We start from the raw sequence: 27,211 nt of genomic DNA, 5'->3' as shown, positions 1-27,211 counted from the left end.
TGAACACATTTCCAGACATTCAGTTGCAGATGTATCTGTGATCAGGAATTCAAAGTGCATTTTTAAGACTAGGAGAAATAACTGGTAGAAAAAGTACTATCTGAGGAGTTAAGACAGGCCTGGGTTTGAGTTTTAATTCTAATGCTAACTAGCCCCCAAAGTTACTTCATTGATAAGCCTCTGCTTATATATCTATGTAATGTGGGTAATAGTATTTACTTTCTAAGTTGGTAGTGAAAATGTGAAAAGGTAAACACACCTACAGAAGACCAGTATACAGTAGACACTAATTGTTTCCTCACCACCTATCCTACCATTAAGTATAAAAGCCAATTTTACCTTATATAAATTAAAAAGTAGCTCAAACTTCTAATGTTGAGATTTTCATATTAGTTTATGGAATAAATAACTTTTTAAAATTGTTTGCCCTGCTCAGATAGGCCTCAATAAAGTATGTTTTATTCTCAGTTCAACATTAAGAATTTTAAGACTTGTTTTAAACATTACATGGTTACACATACTTTCACCACTAAGATCAACTGACAAAATTGCCCTTGGGTACTGATATGTTGTATTTTTCTCCGTAAACATGCTTCGCAGAGCCAGAGAACTCCCAGAAGATCGAGTTAGTGGAGAAGAGCACCTTTCCAAAAAGTCTAGGGAACTGTCTTCATAGTCTGAATAGTCTGCAACATAAGATACATAAAGAAATATTAATAAAGTGTCAGGTAATCAAGAAGAGTCAGTATAAAAATAATGAGAAAGTCACGTTTTATGATACATAAAATAAGCATGCGACCACTTTCTCTTCTCATCCATGAATAACTAGATCATTATGCATCTGAGCAACTGGGTTTGGCAAGAACACCTGGGAAATACAGCCCAGGCAGTACCCACACAGCAGGGAGCGCCACGTTCTCGCTGGTACCCGTAAACTCTCGTCAAGCAGTCCAGAAATGAAAAAGGATTATACCTACATTTTCTCTTCATTATAATCACAGCTATGTCTGCAGTAAGATGTGCAAGATGGAAATTAATTTTTTGTTTTTTGCAATTTGTAAAGATGTAATGATGTTAAATGATGTCCAGCATGTCAATTATTAGAGTGACAATTTGATCAATAAATTCTTCAGCAGAAAACCTCTGAATGAAATTAACTGGGCCTGAAAGAAATTAGTCAAAGTTCTGTCTCCCTCAGCTTGGGAGTCATGGAGACAGATGAGCAGGGACAAGCCGAACACAGCCTAAGGAGAGTGGAGCTGTAGGGGAAGCAGACAGGAGGGGGTATGCATCTAGGTATGCGGGAAGGCTATGAAGCAGAACACCTGGCGCACTACACAAACTACAAGACTGCAGCTGGAGCACAATAAGTGAGGGAGGGAGATAAGAGATGAGGCCAGAGTGACAGGTTAAAGATTTTTTTTGTTTTTAACTTTATCCTAAAGGCAACAAAAAGTCAAAGTTTGTAAGGCGAAGCAGGATGTGACGCAAGTCCAGTTCCATTTTTCAAAAATCACTCCAGCTGTAAAAGGGGAGGAAGGAGGGCGAGGAGGCACAAGTAGAAGTGGGGACACAGTTCAGAGGCTGCAGCACAGTCCAGGCAACAGATGCTGATGGCCTGGGCTGAGATGCAGATTTAGAGGCAGATGCAGTGATGTGTGGAGATGGAGGGCTGAGATGGCGTCATCAAGGGCGATTATCAGGTTTCTGCTTGAACAGCTAGGTGTGGAAACTGGGGTTCCGAGATGGAGACGAGGTGTAAATGACACGTGGAGAAATAAGAGAAGAAATGCGGGTTTGGAGGAAGACTTTTTAAAGATGGGAGATCCTACACATTGTCCATATAAATTTAAAAATGCAGGGGTCAGTGAGAAATGCCAGGATTTTAAGAACAGAAAGACAGACATTCCCTCCATTTCAGTAGAGACAAAGGAGATGACTGATGTATGTATTCGGGTAAGGACGCAGATGTGGAGAAGAAATGAGCAAGTGCTCATCTGTTGGCTTCACTTCCTCAGCTGAGTGTGAGGCACACGATGTCAACTGAGGCACACTGGGCAGTAAGTAAGAGGCAGAAAAAGCTGAAGAAAGGTAGAGAGTGGGAAATTAAGTTTCCAAGAGAAGAGCAGTCCAGTGCTGGTGTCTACTGAGTATCTATTTGAAATTGGTGGTTGGGGGAGGCAGAATAATGGCCCTTTAAAACGTCCACATCCTAACCCCCAGAACCCATGAATACGCTAGGTCACATGGCAAAGGGGAATGAAGGTGGCAGATGGAATCAGGCTGGCAATCAGCTGACCTTAAAAAAAGAGATTTTCCTGAATTACCTGGGTTGGCCCAATGTAATCACAAAGGTCCGTAAAAGTAAAAGAGGGAGGCAGAAGAGTCAGTGTCAGAGTGATGTAAAGTAAGAAAGACTAGAGCCGCCACTGCTGGCTTCTAAGATGGGAGCGGGACACAAGCCAGGACACGCGGCAGCCTCTGGAAGCCGGGAAAGGCAAGAAAATGAATCCTCCCCCAGAGCCTCCAGAAAGGAGTGCAGCCCTGACACCTTGATTTTAGCCCAGTGAGACCCATTTTGACTTCTGCCCTTCAGAACCTTAAGATAACTATTTTGGGTTGTTTTAAATCACTGTTACATAGTAATTTGTGCAAGTAGCAATGGGCAATGAATATAATGGTCATCATAAATACCACAGCATCGCCCATGTTTACTGAGGGCGCTCCCCGTGCCTAACATGATTCTAAGTGCTTTATGTGCATTAACTCTTAATCCTCATAACCATCCAGTAAGGGAGCTACAACTGCTAACACTATTTTACAAATGAAAAAACAGGGACAAAAAAGGTTAAATAAATAGCCTAAGAATACACAGCCATCAGTGGCAAAGCCAACATTCAAACCCAGACAGCCAGAGCACAGAAGCTTAACTCTTAAGCAAAAAGCATTACCAGTGGAGTTCAACATTTAATGTGCACGTAAACTGGAAAGCTTGCTAAAAGCTTCCCGGGCCTCCTCACAGTCGTTCGGCGGTGCAGACACCCTCGGATGGTGCTGATGCCATCAGACCGCAGAGCAACCTCTCACAGACAAGCAGTAACTGCACAGCACGCATCAAATGCTAGCCAGGTACTGTGTTAAGTACTTCACATCGATTACCTTACGACATCCTAACAATAAGTCAACACAGTGGAAACTATCATTGCCATTTTACAAGTGAGGAAAGAGAGGTTCAGAATTTAAATAACTTGCCAAAGATCACCCAGAGCTGTAAGGGTTGCAATCAGGATTTGAACCCACATGCTCAGCTCTCAAAGCTGCCCTTTTACTGACTACCTGTTATAATGCCCTCTCAGCAAAACCGAAAGCGAAAGGACTGGCTGAGTGTAAAAGTAATGACAGAAATCTCAATTTGGTGTTAAAAGTAAAACATGGCTGACATTTAATCTCTCTACAGTATACTAGCAATTGAACAAAAGTTCTTAGCATTCTATTCCCGACCTGTGTTCCCCACTCCAATGCCCTCTGTCTATCATGAATAAAAGTCTACCACTATGTTTCAGGGTTAGATCAAATGTGATCCTCTACGTAAAGAAGGAGATCAATTACTCCGGCTTCTCTAGATAGAATTTATTTTGTACCACCTCACCACACATGTAACACATCACACCTTTTCTGCTAGGTATCTGTGCAAGCTTCTTGTCACTCTCACCATACACCTATACGCTTACTTACATGCACCTGGGAGGGATCTTTGTTTTTACTATGCAATACTTTGGATTCTCTTTGCATTTCTGACTCTAGTTCTTTTAAATCTTTGTATGCCTTCAGTTTTCTCATATTTACAGATACATGAAAGACAAAGAGATGAAGCGATTTGCTCAAAATAACAGAGCTAACAACTGGCAAAGATGTCACTCTTGATTGCCCCAAAACAACAGTTACTCACACACAGACTGAACACAATGTTAGTTTTGTATTATGTAACCTACTTCTGGTAATCAAAACATATGTGAACCCACTATTGCATGGAATAATTATAAAGGACTACTTAACTAAATTACTACTTTCCATCGCTTCATTTAAACTAATAAATAACTACTAAGAACCTAGTATGCCAACAAAGACAAGGAGGGAAGAAAACACAATCTAGCAAATAATCTCTAAGGAGATTAATAATCTCTAAGGAGATCTAAAGGAGGTGAGATTAACAACGTAGCATGAGGATTAAAAGTTAAAATTAAGACTCAGAACCCAGACTGCCTGGATTTCCATCTGCTTTTCTCCACTTACGAGTCGTGTGAGCCTGGACAGCTCTCTTTATCTCTCTCTTTTACTTAACATTGTAAAATGGGGGCAACAGGCCCCACTATAAAAGGTTAATGGGGGGATGAAATGAACCAGCACGTGTAAATGCTTATATAGTGTCTGGTACATAATAAGCATCAGCACGATACGCAAAGTAACACTGGGTGGTGGAAAGTAAGAGTTTTTTAAACTCCTTAATGGTATAGTGTAGATGAAAATACACACTCTGTTATGAACCTCATGTGGTAATAATGTGAATTCTTTAAAATTAGTATGTCTTTAATATTTCAAAGTTATTTAAAACCCTCTATTTCCAGCTTAAAGAACACTCTTCCAATTTAATCATCTGGAGAAAAGCATCACGTCCAAGGTGAATGTAAATAGCCCAGAATAAATTCTCAAATGTAATGATTAATTGCAAAGATGGTGGTGATTACCCGACCCAACACCTGCTGTGTACAAAGAGCAATGCTCCTGCGCATCTTTAGTATTTGCCAGGACTCTACTTTCAAAGTTAAGATTTTCATTTATAGGTCTGATTTTAAAATATAAATAAAGATATGAGGCTCTTTCTTTTTAATTAAAAACATAAAATATATCAACATTTTTAAAGGTTTATTTTTTAATAGCTCTTTATAAGTAGGGTTACCATAGTTAATGGTGGGTTACAATTCTGAGGTACAAATTTTCTCTGCAATTTTTTCTCTAAGACATCTTAATCCTAATCACTCTCCCTTCCTTCAAGTTACCATTTCCTGCATTCTCATGACCATCTCTCACTTTGCTACCAAGTATGGCCAACTTCTTACTCTGCTACTTATCAGCCCCTCCCTCTTAGCTTTCCGCGCTTCACAGGTGTTTCAGCACCTGAGGTTCTGCATCTGCTGCTAAGTACTGGAACACACCTGTTGGCCAATGCGGCATAAAAGAACTTTAAAAAGCTTGGCCCTTCCTGCCCTGACGCCTCGGTGGGTGTCTCCACTAGAATACCCAAGGCAGCCAAAACCCCTCGGCCTGTGGTCAGCAGGGAGCTCACCTGGCAACCTGGCCTGCAGTAGGAAGCTTGTCATGTCCGCATTCGGACCCACAATCACGGGAGGGTGCTCACTAAACAAAGGGATCTGTGGATGATGGTTTCTGCTCACAGAGCTCCAGGGTCTCCTAACTTTACGTTTCCCCCAGTGTGGAGTCTCCAGCACTATCTGTGCAGGGGCAGGGGCAGGGAAAAGCGATGGGAGCAGCGCAAACACAGGAGTGTCCGGAAACGTTCAAGACACTCTCTGGAAAGTGGTTTCAAGTTTTTCAATCCCATTCTGATTCCTTATCTTCAAATTTATTTTGGTAGCTTTAGAGTTAAGAGAATGTGGAAACTTCATATCTTGTGGAAAAATCAGATGTTATTTTTGGCCTATAGAAAGAGTTAAAATCTGAAGGATCTACCAACAACGATCACCAACTCTGAAATTATCTAGTAGGCTCTTACCGTTTTTAAGACTGTTTTAAGTGTTTAATGAGTATGAAAAAAAAAAAGATATGACACAAAGTATGTCAATATCACAAAATACTTAGGTACCCAAAATGCACTATAAGAGAAATCACTGTCACTTCTGAAGGTTCCTTTGTGCCACTTTCCAATCTGAACTGATAAATTCCCTTCTCCCCCTCAGAGGTGGCCACTGACCTGAATTTCCATTTGTCATTCTCTTTTCTTTATGCACTTGCTACATACATTTGAATCTCTAAACAACAGACTGCTTAGTTTTACAACATTTCGATCTTTACATAAATGAAATTGTCATCACTGTACACGTTTTCTTCAGTGACGTGATTCTTAGCTCATCCATTTTGTCCATGAGATTCCAGTGGGTTTAATTCATTTATTTACATAGTGATGTGGATTCCACTGAAAGGACAGGGGTGCATCTCGGCCGATGCCAGCGCTGCCGTGAACATTCTTGTATACATCTCCAGATGTGTCCTGTGAGTGTAGTCAGGAGTCTGAGGTCACGTGGTATGCACACCTTCAGCTTCTACTCTGATGCCCACTGGTTTTCCATAGCAGTTGTACAGCTGTCTCCATTTCCTCAGCAACATCTGACATCATCCACCTAATAATTTCAGTCCATCTGGCAGGTATGAAATAATTTCACTAGGTTTTAAAAATTGTATTATGCAGCTTCTCATAAGACTGATGCATTGTACTATATATTCAATTGGTTTCCACTTCCAGGAGATTCCTGTTAAAATCTTTTGTCTGTTTTCATACTGGGTTGTTTTTCTTCTTGATTTGTCAGGGTTTGAAATACATTCTGGATACTGACGCTCGGTCAGGTGTCAGCACTGCAAGCATCTTCTTATGTTTTGTGTTCTTTTCACTCACGCTTTTTATAATGCTTTTGATAAACCAAGTTCATTTCAGTCTAGTTACATTTTCAAACTTTTCGTTCAGAGTCAGCATTTTTTGTTTAGAAATTCCTGCCCACAGATCATAAAGATGTTTTCCTACACTGTCTTTCAAAGTTCTTGAGTTTTTCCTGTCACATATTAAGTCTTTAATCAACCTGGAATTGATTTTTTATGTATGGTGTAAGATAGGATAGTTTTATTATTCTTCACCATACGAATTATAACCTGTCTAGTACCATTTACTGAAAAGTTCATTCTTTACTGCTAATGTAAGATGCCAGCTTTGAATAACCAAGGTTTGCATATGTACAGGTCTGCCTTGGATTATCCTGTTCTTAATCAACATGTCTGTTCTTTCAAAATAGCTCACTGTTTTAATAACTATGACTGAATAGTAATTCTTTTCCTTATTATTCTCCAAGAATGACTGTATTCTTTTTTCTCTTTACTCATCCATATTAAGTTTTAGAATCAGCAATGAAATCTATAGATTCATTTGAAGTGACATCTTTTCAATACTGAATATACTAACCCATGAACATGAATTAGTCCCCATCTATTTAGGCCTTCATTATATTTCTAAATAAAGTTTTATAATCTGCTATTCATAAATATAAGTACACATGGGTATATCAAATGGCTTTTCTGCATTTATTAAAATAGTAATGTTACTGTGGTGACCTTCACTCACTGATTTTCTAATGTCAAACCAACTTTGCATTCCAATCCTATGGGTCATATTTTTAAATATCCTGCTAGATTTTATTCCATAGCATTTATTTACATGTTTTGCATCTTTGTCCACAAATAAGAACAGCCTGTGACTGTCCTTTCTCATACTGCTGTCTTCTGATTTTGAGAGCAAAGTTACTTAAATCATCTAAAGTGAATTTGGAGTTGTATTAGCTTCCTAGGGCTACCCCAATAAATCATCACAAATCTGATGGACTGAAACAACAGAAATTTATTCTCTGTAAGTTCTGCAAGCCAGAAGTCCAAAATTAGGTGTCAACAGGCCCATCTTCCTCTGAAGGCTCTCAGGGAAAATCCTTCCTTGCCTCTTGCAGCTTTTGGTGGTTCACGTTCCTTGGCTTGGGACTGCTTCTTGTGTCTTCACACAGCCTTCTCCCTTATGTGTCTCAAATGTCCCTCTCCTTTCTCTTATAAGACGACAGTCACTTATGTTAGGGACCACCCCAAATCCCAGGTAATCTCATTCTTACTCATATCAGCAAAAATTCTATTAACAAATGTCATCACATTCACAGGGATGGGGGTTAGGAGCTCAACACCTGTTCTGGGGAAACACTTTTCATCTCACTATAGAAGTGCTCCCTCTTTTTCCAAATTCTAAAATAATTTATGTAAGTTTGGAATAATCTGTTCCTCTAATGTTTGGTAGAACTTGGCAACAAAACTTCTTGGACCAGGACTGTTTCTTTGTGGAAAGATTTTAATAAAATACTGATCAAATTTCTTTTAAGGCTTGAAGACTATTCAGGTTTTTAACCTTCCTGAATAAGTTTGGTTTTTGGCAATTGTCCATACCTTCAAATAACCTCTCAGATTCACTGGCATAAAATTGTTTACATTATCTCATTTTTAATGTCTGAAGCACCATAGTTATTTTCCCTTTATTCTTGATATTGTTTGGGCATTTTGTCTTTTTTTTCTTAATCAGTCTTCCAAAAGGTTTGTTAATTGTATTAATTTTTTACAAAAAAAAATAATTTGGGCATTTTTTAGTTCTTCCTAGCATTTTTTTTAGTTCATTAATTTCCACTCATGTATTTATTATTCACTTCTACTATTTTTAGACTTGTTCTTTTCTAACTTCTTAATCTGGAGGCTTAGCTGACTTTCAGCCTTCTTTTCTAATATAAGCATGTACAAAAATAAGTATTTGTCTTATAAATGCCATTTTAACTGCATTCTCAAATTTCAATATATATATAATATTTTCATCATCTGTCAGGTTCTCAACATCTTATTATATTATTTATTATTATTATTATTTACGTTTCTTTCGGTACTGCTCTCTCATCCATGTGTTATTTAAAAATATTTTGCTTGATTTCTAAACATACAGGACTTTTTATTTTTCCAATACTGATTTTATTTTTCCAATACTGATTTTATTTAACTATAATTGTTATCACAGTCAGAAACTATGGTCTGAATTATACCAATCTTTAAAATGTGTTGAGATTTGCTTAAAGCTGCATCCCACAGTCAATTTAATAAATGTTTGCATCTACTTGAAAACACAGTCAGCTCTGCAGCTGCTGAGTCCGGTGTCCAGACAGGTCTCTTAGATAACTGTACAGCTGCCGTCTTTCTTATCATCCTTACAGACACTTCTGACCTTTGTTTATTAATTACTAAATATGATATGATGTTATTCAGTGATAAAATTTAGAAACCGTTTATCTAGAAAGATATAAAGTGAACTGAAACTTTATCATTATATGGTAACGCCCTATCTCTAGGAATGATTTTTGGCTTATAAAGGATATCCTTTAGAGACAGGCTACGGATAGAAAAATCATTTGATTTTTTTTCAGGTTTTTCTAAAAATATTTTTCTTCATTTTTGAAAAGTAATTCAAGGGACTATAAAATTCTAGATTGAGAATAATTCCTTCAGTACACTGAAGGGTGCCTGGTCAGGGTATCTAGTCCACCACAATGCTGGAAATGAAAGACTAATCAGTTGCAGTGATTAACTTAACAGACCACTTAGTTAACAGACTGTAGTAAAACAGAGTTGCATATTTTCAAAATTAGCAAGACAAAGGAAAGCTACCACAAGAACCTCTTAGTTCTCAAGAACAGGGGGATCTTGTCCTGCCTCCATTTTGGTAAAAAACAAAAGTATAAAGCATCTCAGAATTTTAAAAAATGGGAATCACCATTTTAGCATACAGTCGGCCCTCTGTATCCAGAGGTTCTGCAACTGTGGATTTAACCAATTGCAGATCAGTTTTCAATTTCCACAGGTATGGAGTGGAGCCACAGGTATGAAATGCCAACTGTCTCCGCCATTTGATATAAGGAACTTGAGCATCCGTGGATTCTGGTATCTGCTGGGGGCCCTGGAACTAATCCCCTACAGACACTGAGCAAGGACTCTACTTACCATGCTGCTTAGATTTCTTTTTCTTCTTCTTCTTCTTCTTCTGTTTTGGTTTATAGTGATCTTTGTCTCTCTTCTCTTTTCTTTCTTTATCCTTTTCTTTTCTCTTACCTAAATGACAAAAGTGAGTTAAGTTAGTAATTATGACTGATTCTGAGTTGTTCCATTGTGGTTAACCTAAAAGCAGCATTTAGGTTTTAATCAGCTATTCCAGTCACCTGCCCAGAGTGGATGGATTCAATTAAACTGTTCCTGTTATGAGTCTGGAACTCCTGATTAGCTTACTGGACTATAAGAGGGGATCTTCATTAGCAGTGTTGAGAAATCCCAACTCCTGACACCTTAAAGTTAACACAGACAGTAGTTAAAATCTTTAAATGAGTAATATAACTCAGTTTCTGGGTGTGGCAAGAAATAAACTCCGTAACTTAAGAAAGCCATAACTGAGGAGATTCAGCATTTCCACACAAAATGTAATTAGAAAATATATTAGAAGATTAAAAAAAAAACTTGACCTTTTCTCCTTTGGAAAAATAAAAAAACTAAATTGATTCCATAAATAACTCCTCCAGTCTTTGAATAATTTCCCATTGTGTACAAGAATGAAGACAAACACAAAGAAAAAAAACTTATTTCATTAAACTAAACTCTGTTCCCAAATTTTTAAATATTCCTTTCCCCCATCACATGTACTTTAAAGAAAATGAACAGATGTTAAAACAGTATCCTAGAATATTTTATTTAAAATTAATTCACCATATATATTCAACTACTATTCCAACTCAGAATGGATTAGCCCATAACTTATCAACCACACTGAATCAACTTTCAGTAACCCAAGCTCCAATTAGCTAATCTGTAGAATATTTAAGACTATTATCTATTATTCTAAAACTTTTAGTCATTATAGCACAGAAGACAGAAAAGACAGCAGAAAAGTTGGTAACTTTTTATAAGGTAAGTGAAAGAAAAAAGTCTGAAAAAAGCCTAGTTTAAGTTACCATCCTTTCTCTAAGTTTCAACAATAATAAATGGCAGCTTATTTTTAAACAGCCATAATTTTAAAGATGTTCAAAAACATTAAGTTCTCAAGAAAGCCTTAGGCTCCTCTTAACAAAAAATACACATATTACTACAAGATATGTATTTAAGAAATCACATATTTGGAGCTGAATAACACTAATAAACACTGAAACAGATGATCACTTACACCTAAAGGAGCACTAACAGGTAAAAAGTAAGGGACAGACTATGTCCTCCCACTGCCAAGCCATCTACAGTCTTTTGCTTAAAGATTACTTTCTGTTCATACCAAATGCTGTTGAGCTTTTTTCTTCCAATTTCACTTTTTTTTCTGTTTTCGATATTCCTGCAGGTTTAGGGGAAAAATATGTAAGTTTAGTCAGAAGGGGTTAAAAGTATGGGACAATGTTTTAAATTACAATTGCTCACAAAATTCTACCTAAGGCTCTTTCCCCTTAAAGGTCTACATTATCTTATTGCCTGAAACAGTAACAACGAAGTAGGATTTCTTAAGTTCAAAAAAATGATAAATTAAGGATGATTTTTGTTCCTTCAGAGTACTCAGATTAGATTCCTAGTTTCACCATTTATTAGCTGCGTGTCCTTGATTAAATCCTTTAATCTCTCTGTGCTTCAGTTTTCTTATCTGAAAAATAGGAATAAGAGTTCCTGTCTCCTATTGTTATCAGTGTTATATGAGTCAAAAATATGTAAAATGCTTAGCTCAGCATCTGATAAATAATCAGTGCTTTTTTTCACTTTTCCCTTTGTGTGGGACTACATCACTTCTAGAAATAGCATAAATATGGGTCTAAATATAGAAAAATATTAGGATAAATACACCAGGCAATCAGTTAAGATCAACTCTGGCAACACAGTCTTTGCAATCCAGAAGATGCTGAAATGCACTCCAGTGGTAGGTCCATATATAACATTTTTTCTCCTGTGATAATTATGACAAAATGCTATTCTGGTCATCCAAATGAAATATTAAATTTCATATTAAATGATACTGGTTTTCAACAATCTGTATAAAATTTTTTAACTAGTATTTAACCTCTGTTGCCTACAACAAACTTGTACCTTTGAACTCCATCATGAATGTGTTATTAGGCAATGATAAAAGCCAAAATAGAATTATTCTATAAGTAACTTTCACTCTTTATCCAAATGCAAAATATAAAGGCTTACTAACACACACAAAAACATTCAACCTTAATGGCATTTAGGTATTATTACCAAATAGCCTGAAACACATTTTTAAATAAACAGTGTACCTCAATAACTGTGTAGCTGACAAAGACACACTTAACTAAGTTTCTCAACTCATATTCAACCATTCCCAATGCTACTATCTTATGCATGTCTAGGGTTACTTTAAGAAAAACAGTATACTTGCATTTAAAATACAAATTCAGTCTATTAAATTATGCTTTAATATCATCATGTATGAGTTCTTTGATTTTTTAAATCACTCCAATTGCACAGCATCAAAAAAGCTAGCATTTTGTTCATCCTACTTCAAATACTTTACATAATTTAAATGAACACAACAAAAATATAAAAATGCCACACAACTTGAATTAAATGCTAATAAGGCTCTAAAAAGTAAATTTCAAATTAAGTAAAAATAATGATAACCTCTGTAACAAAAAGATTTATGACCAAAAAAAATGAAAGGGATGTCAGAGCAAAGAGAAATACAATTAAACTTCCTTATTATCAAGACTGTTGAACAAATGCCTCACTTCCTTTCACTAATTATTGTTTACTAACTAATAACATGAAAATGCCACAAATTTGATGTAATTTTCTTGAAAATGATAAGGCATTTACAACAGAAACAACAAGAGAGTTGCTTTCTGAATCCTCAATAAGAGTAGGTATACCAGAAGCAGCACTTGATCGTAATTATTGCCTGTTGGTCCCTAATCCTTGGGAGCACTGAATCTCCAGGGTCAAAGGTCGAGGATGGCTGGGGTGATTCAAATGGAAGGAATTGCCTTATTGGGCTGCCTTTTCTGACTGGAATGTGTGGGATCCCTTGGGTACTTGGAAGACAAGTAAAATGGTCATTCATGAACACAGCTCTGGAACACACGTCAGCACAGCAGAACAGTTACAGTTATTATCAGAGTGCTTTCAAGAGGACCAGTTCTATATTGTTTTCACATGTTCTAGAGAATCCCAAACACCTTTAGATTTCTTAACTGATAAAATTTCAAAAGTAAAAGTGGGAACTCAAAAAGGGTTATCAAATTTTACATAAGTAAGGATAGTAAAATAAATATTTGTATATGCAAAAACAGCAGGACTTTTAAAAAACACTCATGCCCAGATAGAAAAAATAGAATAAATTGCATTTTATGAGACATTCACCACATTGTCCTTATTTCACCATGTGCTAGAATCTGGGAACCAAAGTACTAGGATATTAGTTTACAGAAGAGTAATTTTTAAACTAAATTTTATCAACAGAACATTTCCTTCAAACAAAATAGCTCATAATAGTCCAATACATAATACAAATGCCCTCAAAAATGAAAAACAAAAAAATTTTTTTAAATGGCTCTATTTAGATGAAAGTAAGAGAGGCAGATCTCTGAACCATGCCTGCTTTCACACATAAAGCCCAGTAATGTAGACTGGTTTCTCAAACCCCTTCTGGTATGCTAAATATCTGATTCTTCTGGTTAAAAAAGAGGCTATCCCCAAGACTCTCCATGGAAACCCCAGGCTCTGCACAAGCCATGAACATTTGGTGTGGGGGTGGAGGTAGATTACAGAATCTCTGGTTGTAGTTTTGTTTTGTACAAGTCTGGAAAAAAACTGAAAAACACTTTTAAAACAAGAAGGCTTTCAAAAAGTAAATGTAAAGCTGATGTAAGCGATTAGACTAATCATCATTTATGTGAAGTGCCAGCACAGCACAGGGCACAGGCAACTCAGCCACAAGTCAGGGAGTGGAAGTATTACTGCCTCCCCCTTCCATACATTGAGCTTCCATATTTTAACTCCTTAAAGAGGTTAGAGGAGCTTAGTATTTGTCACACATACACCTAGTAGATAAGTATGAAAACTAGTCAACATTCTCAGTAACAGAACTAACAGTAATAGAACTAAGTCTCTACCCTTACCTAAAACTGGTTAGCTCTGTTAGATAAAGCATTCTGATCATAAGATGAAAACAAAGGCATCCATTTTTACAAGGACACCAATGACTTTTTTTGCTGAGACAGGCAATGATACTATTCTTAACCTTGGTTAGTCACGGTCCCCAGTTGAAGAATGTAGAAGGGTTAGTGCAAGCTCATTAAGTCTACTGGAAAAACAATTAAAAACAAGTTTTAACATATTAAGAACAGGTGTATGTAATTATTAGATAATTTGCATGATCTCATCCATTCTTTACCATGACTGCTAAACTCAGCAGTATGCACATGTATCTTATGTGAGAAAGTAAAACTCGAAGTCTGTTCAATTAGTTCACAGTTAATGACTAACATTCTCATCATTCTAAATACCCCAAGAGTTTCAATTTGAAAAAAAAAAATTCCCCAAAAATGTCTTTGATACAAGTTCTGGAAAATAATGATTTCTACTGAAGTTTTGAAATTCAACAGTAACAAAATTTACTTTTATAATTAAGATGGAAACAAACCAATCAAACATATATTTAAAAAAAAAAGGAAAGAAAAAGAAGAAACAAAAACAAAACACCTGGTACTTTGACTCTAGATGGAAGACAGCTTGGGGAGCAGACAGAAGTCCAACAAATACTGCACAACACTTTCGGGAGGGAGGGTAGCTAAAAAAATATTAAGAGAGAAAAGTATGCAGACCACTGAGAATTTCAGTGTAAGTCAGACAGGTTCACAAGGTTTTAATCAAAAGGTGTCCAATTAGAATAGAACCTGAATCCCACCACTTACCTCAAAAAAATAAAAAACTAAAAGGGGTAATAGAAATAAATTAGAAACCTCCCAACCCCACACTCAAATGCTGTGTTCAACCCTCTAATAAATGGACTTTCAGTAACTAACATTTAAAACCATGCATTTCCTTGATTTAAGCAATTAAAGTTGTCAGTCAACAACATATATAAGATGATCCTCACTCTTCAACAAACTTACAAATGTATCACGTTACAAATCCAAATTTCGACCTCTCATGCTCCCAGAAAACTATTTTACTACTTTGACTTTCTCAAATAGTTATTTCTAACACTTAAAAAGGAAAAAATTATTGTGCCTTCCCTCTACCCAAGTACATTTTAACCACTATGAGAAACAAGAATCACACCCCAATGGTAATTAGCTGTATCTCCACAAATATGCTAGAACTTCTGAGAGAAAAAAAAAAAAAAAACAGGCTATACTCTGCTTAGACACAAAGTCACTGGAATCAAGGATTTCCATGCACAGTCACTACCTCAACATTTTAGGAGACATCACCTGGCTAACATAACTTAGTTATTATATAGCTATTTATATTGGCCTTTCAGTCTTGTTACTATTGTTAGAATATACATATATATACATTTAAAGAAAATACAAATATTTTCAAATGTACATCTAAAAATAATTTCCCCAACAGAGTTCGAGATTTGCAGATACTAACTACTATATATAAAATAGATAAACAACAAGTTTATACCATATAGCACAGGGAATTATATTCAATATCTTGTAGTAATTTATAGTGAAAAAGAATATGAAAATGAATATGTGTATTTGCCTGTATGACTGAAGTATTGTACTATACAACAGAAATTGATACAATGTTGTAAACTAACTATACTTCAATAAAAATACTTAAAGTAGTAATAATAATTTCCCCAATGAATTATGTATCATAACTCGAACACATTTTTCACATATTCAGTACAGCAATAAATTTCAGATTGTTAAAGAACTACATGACCCTTGCCCAGGAAATGTATCTCAAAGGTTAATGATAATTCAGAAATCTTGTGAAAGAGCCCAAAGACAATGGATCATATTTGGGAAATGACTACAAATCTTCAAAGCCTACAAATCTTCAAATTTGGACACTAATTTTTTAAAACGAGATACAGAAACACTATCAGGCACAAAATAACTTCCATCTTTATTGATTACTGGAATTATAGAAAATTGCATTTTTAATATTAGTTACATTTTCACTTTGAAAGAAGGAATAAGAAGTTAAACCTATATGTTTCTTAAGTTACTTCAATCATTTTATTTTAACATAAACCAGCACCAGAAAAGAGCAAGCTCTATTTTATGCTTCATTCAAGGATTTGATAAAGTGAGTTCAGGGAAGATGCTATTAAAAACAATTCTCCCCAATACTCTTTGGCTGCAAATCAAAAAACAGTTTTATGTTTTGCCCCATTTCAGAACTGCCTCAATTCAGATCTCCTTCATTTATCTAATTTCAAATTAGTAATTTACTGAAAAAGCATTTGAAGTTACTATTTGCCCTTTTTCTTAATTATATGTACTCTTTGGTTGAGGTTAAAATTGTATAAAACTTCCAAATAAAACAATGCAACCATATAAGGGAAATCTAAATTAATATTCCGATAGATTAAAATATCAAGTTTATGAAGTATCTCTGAAAGGTTTCAGATTACAGTAAGTATCATAAAATCATCCAAAAAATGTCTTATTGAACATGGCTAATTTTACATACTAGACTTCCAAAATAGCAGTATTAAAAATTACATTTGGAAGATACTGCTCCAAAATATAGATCATATTTAAGATACAGGCACATAGTTAATTTAAATGTTAAATTCTATTAAAATCCTTAAATCTAAGTATTGACCCCATTAAGTATTTTCTGGCTTCAAAACCAAAAACTTCTGTTGTTATATTTAGCTCTAATGATTCTTACTAAGTAGAAATGCGATATAAGTAAGTAAGGAGAAGGAAGTAGATTAAAGTAACAAAATAAGTATGTCCAGGGAATATGACAGTAAATGGTTGCACAAAAGGACTTTAAACAGACTGAGAAACCCTATCTCCCACAGATGTTACATAAAAGTATTTATGAAGAGAAACTACATACTAAAATAATATAATTATACATCAAAATGTTTTTACCCTATAAATGGCAAGACTAGCTAACTTGTAAAGTAAGTCTTCTTTACCTGATGCTGCTGCAGCTCCTCTTCCATCGGTTACTGCTTTGGGAGGAAGATTTGTAACCATCTGTGTATCTTCCTTTTCTGCCCTGGGACATTCATTATGGAAAGAGGGATCTGGGGCTAGTGGTGCTGTAACTTCCAAACCACGACTTAAGTCAAGAGGGAGACAAGGTCCCAGCTTCTCGAGTGATAAATGTGCAACATCAGGCACTATACAAAATAAAGAATGTAATATGTTAACACAGATAAACTGTCTCAGTATCAACGTGGATCAAAGTGTTCTGTAAGTTACAACGGTGCCTGGCAATAAAGAAGGCACCAAATAAGTATTTGTAGAATTAAATGAAGTGCTTATAAGTCCAAAAGATGTTAAGAAGGAAAAAGTAGAAATTTCTTAATATTTCAATAAGCTTTATCTTAGCGTTTTCTTTGTCTTCTTTTACATTTGGTTCTATAGGAAATCAATATACATTACCCTCTGGCACTGAAGATTCTTGCTGATTTTGAGAACTGATGGAGAATGCTTTCCCATCAGTGGCTGGAGAGGGAGGAGTAACCTTTTCTACAGAATCATCAGGCATGGGCAAGGTGGCTAAACGCTGAGATCTTCTTCTCCGCTCACTATGCTTGAAAGGTCTAGGGGGATTCACAGGCTGTGGAGGACCTAGAAAAAGATCTTCAATGTTCACGAAGCAGATACATGCCAGGATCATCTTATAATATTTAAGGAGAAAAATGAGAAAAATGATTCAAATTCTGCCCTCTGATGTTGTAGGGTATCCACAAGGAATGGCATGTTCCAAAAGTAATCAAAGGCAAAAACTGCCCTCATTCACAAGCTTTAATCAAAACGTCTATCTAAATCTAGAAGAACCAAAAGAAAATAACATGGAACATTATTTTCAGGTAGTTTCCCAAGTGACAGACTACAGTTAAATCTCTAATTGCAGATTGTTGTTAGTTGCCATTTTTCTTTCAGGAAAATAATCTCTTCATAATCAAAGATTAAAAAAAATATATATATATACACCCCTTTTGTTACATTATACGTCTAGACACTCTAAGAAAAAAAAAAGGCAGGGGCATAGGTGACAAAAATCTGACATGCATTGTAGAGTTAGTGCTTTACTTTACTTGCCAAAATAAAACTAACATAAATAATTTTATCCCACCCTCAGTCCCCCAAATGGACTTTTATAAACATATGTTTGGGCCTGATTCATTAAAAAAAATTAAACACAAACAACTTTAAGTACTTTATCAAATGATCAAGAAATGGGGATTTTTACAGAATATGACACTGTTCTTGCCATCATGTGTTGTTTTGTTTTTAATAACTTGGAGAATCATTTAAGCATCTTCTAACTATATATAATACAAAAGTTTGGCAATTTCTTTTTTTGAACCTTTCATTTCTGCTTTCTACATGGCATGTAAACATGTTTGATCACTTAGAATAGGCAGGACTACATAAGCCAATATACTCATGTTCATTTAGAAGGAGGAAATAAGAGTGGTCTAAAAAGGTTGATGCTTTGGGTATTTAAAAACAATCTCACAAAAATGAAAATGAGAAAGACATTCTTAAAATAATTCTTAAAAAAGAATAAAATTCAACTGCTGTAACACTGTGGTTATATCACCAAAATACAAAACAATTTCAAAATAAAATATGTATCAATGTCATGCGACATTGTAGTAACTACTACTGACACTATTGCATGATAAATGCCATGATGAAACCAAGCTTATGAAGAAACAATAGTTTCTCTTTTCCTAACCTTTCTACCCACTTATTAAAAAGAACCAAACCAAAAAAAAAGTACTAAAACCTGATCAAAAGCTGAAAAATACGGTTTGGCAAAAAAAAAAAAAAAAAAAAAAAAAAGCAACTGAATAGGAGTTTAATACATTTGACTCACAGAAGTCTTTTCAATGCTGCCATTTTTAATTATTGTGTAAAATATGATATGGAGAGGTTCATAAGGAAATGTGTGACATCCATTTAATAATGAGGTTACCAATTCATTCATTGTATAAACAGCTAAAGAAAATCATCTTTTCCAGTGCCTTTTCAGGTAATTATTTTTCATATGTCTCTAACTTGGAATACTAAAATATGAGAAACACAAGGTCAACAAATATCTTGTCTTACATATATCCAAACCCATGTTGAAAGGCTATTTAAAAAAAGACTAAGTTAATTCTTGAAAGATTGTGGTATTGAAACAGTAAAATCTTTTAAAAATAAGATCAAGGAAGCATTCTTCCTCATTCATTAGTAAGATTAAACTGAAGTTTGCACTCTAAATTCTAGAATAAGAGCTGAATAAAATTATTGCCAAGAGGGGTTCAGACAAGTGGGGACAATCCATCCATGAGAACAGTCTTAGGAGTTTAAAAAACATCCACCACAGGTCTTTTTGTATCTCTTTATGGTTTGTTTTGTTTTGTTTTTTGTAATGAATCAGGCCTCTCATTGTGTTTGGCTTATTAGCTGAGGAGTCAAACTACAGTGGAATTTGCGGTATTACATGGTAAGGCTTCTTAACCAGCAGTACAGTCACTGTACCTGTGTACAGTAAACCAGTCAGAAATGTATATGGTTTTTGCCCCTGAAATAGTTTCAAGCCTTTCCTAATATACCACTTAAGTCTGAGTTTTTAAAAAGCAATTTCATAAAAATACAATATAACTACAACCAAACTGTTTTTAATGTATCTTATAGGATAAGTAACTATTTTTTAAAAATCTGTGCTCACTAGTTTTATTTATCATTGAAGAAGAAAGCTGAGATACAAGCGTCAAATCCTCGACTTGTATTAATTCTGGGGAAAGTGGTGATTTAGGGGGTTTTATACACCCAGAAGAATCTCCAGATTCATGTTTGCATTTCTTGCTGCGAGCCTTCCCTGAAGACAAAGTTGAGGATAACAGTGCAGGTTTCTGAGTGTTGGCAGAACTGCTAATGTCAGCTTCATTTTTTTTCTGACTTTGAGGTTTAGGTGAAATCGCCTGAATAAATAATAAAAAATTGATATTTTTATTTTGGTTTCTTCATTTTTGTTCTTGTATTCTATTTTGATTGTTAAGCAACTTTAGTATCCAAAAACATTGTTAAGCAACATATAACATTTCTATTACAAATGAAAAACCAAAAAGAACCCCACAAATTATTAACTAAAAGTTGAATAGGCTGTCTTTAAAGGGATGCTGTCAACTTGTCATCTAAATTTGTTTTAAAATGTATTATTTATAATATTCCCAGAATATAAAAAGTTACCTTACTGGACAAATATTTTCAGTATTAAATTGAAATACACCTCTTTGGAAACCATAATTACCAATGACATTAATAATAATCAGGTAAATAAACAGCATTTTCATGTTTTAGAGCATCAGAGCAGTACATTTAAGTTCTGACTTTCAGATATTTTCTTGTAATTCCTTTATCAAGTTCAGTGCAGAGGTCTAAGTGGACAATTTCCCTTTAAAGAAAGATCTCAACAGGAAAACAATGACCAAATTAACGAAACATTATCTTTAACTCATTTTAGTGCTGAAAGCTAAAGTTTCATAAGCATAATGCATCATGAAATCAAAGCCACCAGCAATACAGAGTTAAAAGACTAAAAAAACAATACAAAACAAGCAACAACAACAACAAAAAAAAACCAAGGAGTAAAACCAAGTGTAAGTTAAAAACATTGGATTTAAAAACAAAATACGTCGCATTCTTAGATGAGAGTTTTTACCTTCTTCCTGCCAACTGATACTTTTAAAAAAAAATTAGAACTTTGTCAGTTCTTTCATAAAGAATATCTTTATTCATTTGGCAGTAAAATGGCCTACATATGTAAAACTATATGTGAACGTGTCCAAAGAGAACAGAGAATAGCCACATTGGATGGATTTGCAATCTATGGTGTTGGAATGTCTATACTGTATCTCTTTTTGATATACGTATCTAAGGCAAAGTATGAGATATACTTTTTTAAAAAATCTATACCAAGATAGGCCTCTATAAAGAATCAAACGGCCAGCTCTAAGAACAATATGCTTGTCCCCAAGAAACCTTTTTACTTCCGTATCTTTTGTGAGGGATGACCATCAGCTCTGCAGTCTGCAGTTCTCTGGAATATGAAAGATCACAGTCTAGGGACCAGTTTTTCTGTTCCCACCAAATACAAGACGCTCAAATTTTGGTGGAAAAAAACGTGAATATCTGGTATTAAGTATGGCACCTTTGAATGGGCTACAGATGGCATGTTGGACACACCACATAAAAGGGCTGGTGTCAAGCGTCTCATTCATTCAGTTGTCATCATTTCTATTCTTGAATTTACTCATTACATATGTGTATAAGTGCAGATTAATCATTTGAAAAAGGGACTCCATAAACAGAAAGGATTCCTAAGCTTATCATAAAAGGTGTTGCCAGAAAAGTAATTAGAGCCATTACTTGTAAATAAACAATTTTATTGTTCATCTTCACATATGTGAGAGACATTACTACAGCATCCATTACTCTCGAGTTACAAAGTTATAAAACAAGATTTTAAAACTTAAATTAATATCTTGATAAGGTGCTTAACTTCTAAACAAGGACAAATTAACATTTTTTTAAACTTACTGAATTATGCATCGAATGCAGGGTTTATCCAAAAGTAAATATAACATGACAATTCCCTAATACAATTAAGTAACCTATAATTAATCATCTGAGAACTGGGGTTCAAGACCACAGAGTTTGAATTTTTTTTTTAATGTAAATAAATAAATCCCTTAGCACAGTAAGTTTTGGCCCTAGGCCTGTTATAAATCTATGTCATGAGTAGCAATATTTTACTCATTAGGACAACAGAGGTTAGTGACAATCAATACCTCTCCTTCAAGTCTATTGTTGATACCAACTGAGATGTAATTAAGAATTTTACAACTCGGCTTTTTAACTCTGAAGCAGGGCAAACACTCAGTATAAAAATTAAGTTTGGTTACAAAACATTTCCCATTGAAATCAACCTGAATGACCAAAAAATGAGGGAATAGCATTATGTTCCTTAAAAATCTAAAATAACTTACAAAAGTTTTCATTAATGATTATTGGTCTCTTTGTTACAAAACTGGCAAGGAAGGACTCTCAAAAATTTTATAATTATGTAAATAAAAACAGCCGAGTTAGTCAATTTTTCTTTCCTTTTTTTTAAGCTCAGTTTCAGAATGTTGTTTTCTCTACGTCTCTCTGAAATGGGCAGTGCCCTCTACACTAACTTCCACATATAATAAGTAATTTTCACAATCACATTCATTTCAGCAGGATTGTGCATAATGAAAGATTGACATTGTAATGAATTTTCCAGAAACATTTTATTACCCAAGTCCCTGATTTACTGCATTCTGAGAATACCATAAACAGTGGTGAAAATACAAAATATTGTTATATTTGGGACGGTGAATATAGTAATACACAGTAAAAAAAAGTCACTTAAAATTTGGTTGATATACTCAACAATAACGGCAAAGACTTAACCGTTTGACGACCACAGAAAATCAGAAGGTATGATTCGCTGACATATTATTAAATTTAAAAGACCATTGATTTAATACAACATTAATGGAGGCACCAAAACAATGCACTGTTATCAAATCAGGCCTAAACTAACCCTGAAAAACTCAATACAATATCAATTAAATTTGGACTATTTTTTAAAATGCATATAGAGAAGAGCAAAAGATACTCATTTTAAAGTATTCCTGATTAGGCTACTAATAAAGAAAATTAAAATAATACAAAAAGGATATATTAAAACTACATTAAGGCTCAGATTTTAAAACAGGAGAACCAAAGAAATCCAGTTATGGCTATTACTGTGTTCTTATAGTCTTACAGTGCCCAAGAAGTTAAGCCCTTAGAGAATGAAAAGCATGCACAGTCCATTATGTACAGGTTATTGTGGGAATCTGAAGGTAGCCAAGGCAAAATCTAGCAACTGCAACCTTCATTTTTAAATTCCTCTATTAGGTGGTTTAAAGACAGACCCTTAATAGTTTTTTTAAATTATTTTTTTTGTAGTTATTAAAATATACATCCTAGCAAAAATGTATGGCTCATTGATCAATTCATAAAACACAGTCAGTCTAACAACACCAATTGTTACAATATAAAAGAAACTTCTTACAAAAGAAGCTTTATTAGATGTCAAAAAACCCTGTTTTAACTCACAAATGAAAAGTATTTGTGTAAGGGTCTTTTTGTAAGCTAGTTAAAGGTGATCCAGCTGGAAGCCTATACCCTGGGATGCCTGTCTCCAGGTCTTCAAGTGTTGGAGACAAAGGCTTTAATGCCAGTCTATTGAAAACAAACAGTAATGAAGTCTGTAGTTTATCTGTATACCTTGGAGAAGGCAGAGTTAAAAATATATCATCAATTAATTAGCTTCCTATTTCCCATATCTGATCAAAAGGGCAATTTCAGTTATGTGGATACTATAGCTCCGTGATCATTCCAGTTGAGAACCTTGAAAAAAATCAAATGCTACCATTTCATACCTGCTCCAGCATTGGAGCCGTTTCACTGTAGTCTTCCTTTTTTTCAGCACCATCAACCCCAACAGCTTTGGATGCCAACAAACCTTGAGAAAAATTGTACAGAAATTGCTTATTAGAAAAAATAGTGACTTTCACCCTAATTAACTTCGCAAAAATGTAAGCAGTTGAAATCTTCTATGCTTTGTCATAGGAAGTAAATACTCTCAGAAGTTTACTTGTTAATAATACAAACACCCTGAAAAATGACTCTGTGGGCTAAATTAGAACTTGAAAGATGCTCGTATAATTCGTTTTTAAAATTAAAAAATTAACTAAAAATATCCTTTTAAAAAAATCACACTCATACACATTTATTCTGGGCAAATACAAATTTCTACAGCTTAACGTCCAAAAATCTAAGGTTTAGATTTTTTAACACTCATAATATAGGCTTTGTCTATACAACTGAAATAAAATATAGAATTAAGATATAATAAATTCTTCCAAATACTAGAATATAAATTTTTTGTTGTTGTATTATTAGCTAAAAACTTACTCCCAATTTTTTATTCCACTTGGATCCTTTAGCCTAAGCTTTACAGGTGTACCTCTATACCCGGTGGTAGCTTATCTTCTTACAAAAGTGGTGAAAACACAGATAGATGCCTTTTATGTTAATAGGATAAAGAGTATAGGTCCTTCCTACAACATTTGCTCTTAATATTATAGCCTCATTCTACAACTGATGTAAACAATCGATGTAAATCTATTATTACTAAGTAGTAAATCGATATAAATCTACAACTAATGTAAACAGCTGATGCAAACAATTGCTGTAAACAACGATGTAAACTAGAAGTTCCAGTTTCCTCCAAAGTACACCACTAATTTTCAATTTTAGAAGACAATATTTTATCTAGAATATATTTAATTAGCTTTACAAGACATTAAAACTGCTTTAATTTAGAAATTAAAGGCATTTATTTGGTCAAGATTCTTTGCTAAGCACCAAATAGGTACCTTCAATGGTGTCAAACTTATAACCCTTGTTCATATCTGTTTCTGTTTATGGCCACTGTGCACATAAAAGGTCACCAAATATCATTTTTGTGTCATTTCAAAGTTGGCCACACAAAACCATGGCTTCAAAGGAAGCATGTTTAATGATCAACAACGTAATAGTAAGCTCACTTCAGCAATTATACCACCTATATTATGGAAGTTGTCTACAGCATATTTAATAGAAAAAAGGTGCCCCCAGATGCCACATAACTTCGAGTTACCCCTGTGACAATATCTAGACCTTTTCAGGTAATTATCTCAAAGATGTTACGGAATCTAAGTAGAAATCCAAATATTAAAATTGTATTCTTAAATAGTACTAGAGCCAACTGTTAAAATGGGCAAAAAACACTTTTCCTTTACTAATAATAAAGTTGAATAATCTACCGCTGAGAATAGTAGTTTAAAACAGAAAAGGCTGAGCATAAAACATGATTATGATACCTCAATGACTGCCATTTGGTGCAGTCTGAGATAAACCACACTGTCCAAGTCCCACACAGTATCAAGTGTAGGTTTAAACGGGGGAGGGGGGGGACCCAATGTATAAGTAATTTTACAAAAATAGTTTATAAATCATAAATTCAATCCTTACTAAAATAACTTCTGAACATATTTTCAGATGACTAAAAAAGATGTAGCATGGACTATTCCTTTAACATTTAAGACTGCATTCACTAGATTTTCCTTCTGTAGCTAATATTTCTGAGAATCAAAACTACTGAAAATAATTAGGAAGTTAGGTTCTTCTTTTGCAGGGAACTGAGTAGAGTCCCTATTTCTAAGGGGCATTTAAATAGGACAAACATTCGCTATTCAATCTACTAAATGTCTTACATTGTTTTGTTTCCTTTCACATAAGCTGTAGAAATACTTTAAAATCTCATCATAGATGGAGTAGATCACAAACTACAAAAATAAAAATAAAGTAACAAAAGTTTTAAAAGAAAATAATTCATCTATACTACATGAATTTAAATTAAGATATTGTAGACCCAGTTAATTAAAAGTGATTCCCACTTAATGGTCTGTGAAAGAAAAATAAAGCTTTATAATGTTCTTATAAAAGTAATGGGGCATTTAATAAAAACTACTTAAAATTAGGTTAGAAAATACAATACTTGGTAGCTAGTGAACTCAAAAGCCTCAAACATGTTCAATAAAAAGCTTTTCACACTTTATATACAACACCAACCTACAAAAGAGTTACCAAATATAAACAAAAATGGGACAAAAAAATTTTAAATGCCCTTGAGGAGATGACTCTGACTACTGCTCCCTTGAGAAGCAGTCCAAAATCTGTTATCTTGATCTGCTAACATTCTGGGGAGAAATGCAATATTCTTCAAAAATAAGTGGAATTAATTGCAAGGAAATAAATACAAATAAAGTTAATTTTAGTTACTTGCAAGTATGTATGAATTATAAATACATTACTAATAAGTCCTCCTCCAAAGAATATTATCTATAGAGTAAACATCTTAACAGAATGTATTATGCAGTTTCAAGAAATTATTTAAGTGTCAGGTGGAAGTAGAATATAAATTTTCATGAGTCCCAGCCACAGTGATAACTTCCCAATAGTCTCCTTCAACTATAAAATATACAGTTGGTCTCCTGCTGCCAATAGGAATAAACAGAATAGAAGCCAGAGCATCTTGGAATGGCAATGGGGAGGAAAGACAGCAAAGAGGTTAAATTCATGGTCTACTTTTCACCCAGAGATTCCAAAGCACAATATCCCTGCTGAGATCAAGAGCCAAATATTCTTTGATATTATTATCAATAACATTTTACTGGCCAATTTAACCCTCTGGGTATTTTTTTTAATTAGTTTTTAAATTCCTTAAGCTGTACTAACATCTAAGTTGGCTAAATATCCAGGCACTCCTAGAACCACTACAAACAATGTACCAACTGCTGATGTTTCTTTTACTCTCTGACAACCTGTATTTTAAAATCTACTCAGCCTGCTTGCAGTTTGCTTGGAACTTTGTCCCAAAGTATGGGAACTCTTGATTCTCTCTGTAAAACCGTTTGTTCTAAATCAGTACGTGTGAAGTATATAACTACCAGTAAGGTATACGACATAATGAAAAATAAGATTCTAGAAGAACACGTATGAACTATGCAATAATAATTTCACGTCTACTTATTTGAAAAATTTGAAAAAAGCCATCCTATACCATTCCTTATTTGGAAGTCAGGTTTAGAATCTCCACAGAGTGTATATATGGAAAAGGTAACAGAAAGAGAATGAATAAATACATGAATTAAATGTATCCAGTGGTTGGTCCACTTATTTCTTGTTAAAACTATTTAAAAGATAAATAAAATGGTGTGGGGGCAAATACATCAAAGCAGGCTGAGATGCTGCCATGATACCAGCTCTTCCTCTCAGCAGTAAAGGGACAAAAATACACGTATAAGCTTGATAAATTTAAAATACACCATAATCTCATAACAAAACTGCTATTTTATATTAGCACTCATCTCTTTTTATGGTCTACAAACAAAATTTACTGTACAGAGGTGAGCCCAAGTTTCAATCATCAAAGACAATTTTAAAATATCTATTATATTTTTGCATGAGATAGTTGTAACATGAAATAA

General features: G+C 34.4%; 1 protein-coding gene across 14 annotated transcripts in view; it reads right to left on the bottom strand.

Moving 5' to 3' along the window:
- Positions 1 to 27,211, bottom strand: part of PHF20L1 (PHD finger protein 20 like 1) — a 70,690-nt gene that overhangs the window by 14,104 nt on the left and 29,375 nt on the right. For 13 of the 14 annotated variants that reach the window (XM_072949735.1, XM_072949738.1, XM_072949739.1 and 10 more), the window contains 7 exons: positions 23,558 to 23,640; positions 19,771 to 20,023; positions 17,484 to 17,672; positions 17,012 to 17,218; positions 11,162 to 11,218; positions 9,853 to 9,960; positions 522 to 686 (listed from right to left, as the gene is read on the bottom strand). In XM_072949735.1, the coding sequence (XP_072805836.1) occupies positions 522 to 686; positions 9,853 to 9,960; positions 11,162 to 11,218; positions 17,012 to 17,218; positions 17,484 to 17,672; positions 19,771 to 20,023; positions 23,558 to 23,640 (1,062 nt within the window). The remainder of the gene's footprint in view (positions 1 to 521; positions 687 to 9,852; positions 9,961 to 11,161; positions 11,219 to 17,011; positions 17,219 to 17,483; positions 17,673 to 19,770; positions 20,024 to 23,557; positions 23,641 to 27,211) is intronic. The other variant, XM_072949747.1, reaches the window with a different exon arrangement.

This window comes from Vicugna pacos, chromosome 25 (assembly GCF_048564905.1).
Source record: "Vicugna pacos chromosome 25, VicPac4, whole genome shotgun sequence".
Lineage (NCBI taxonomy): Eukaryota > Metazoa > Chordata > Mammalia > Artiodactyla > Camelidae > Vicugna > Vicugna pacos.
Note: the sequence above shows the minus strand (reverse complement) of the source record. Positions and strands in the feature narration are given on the sequence as shown.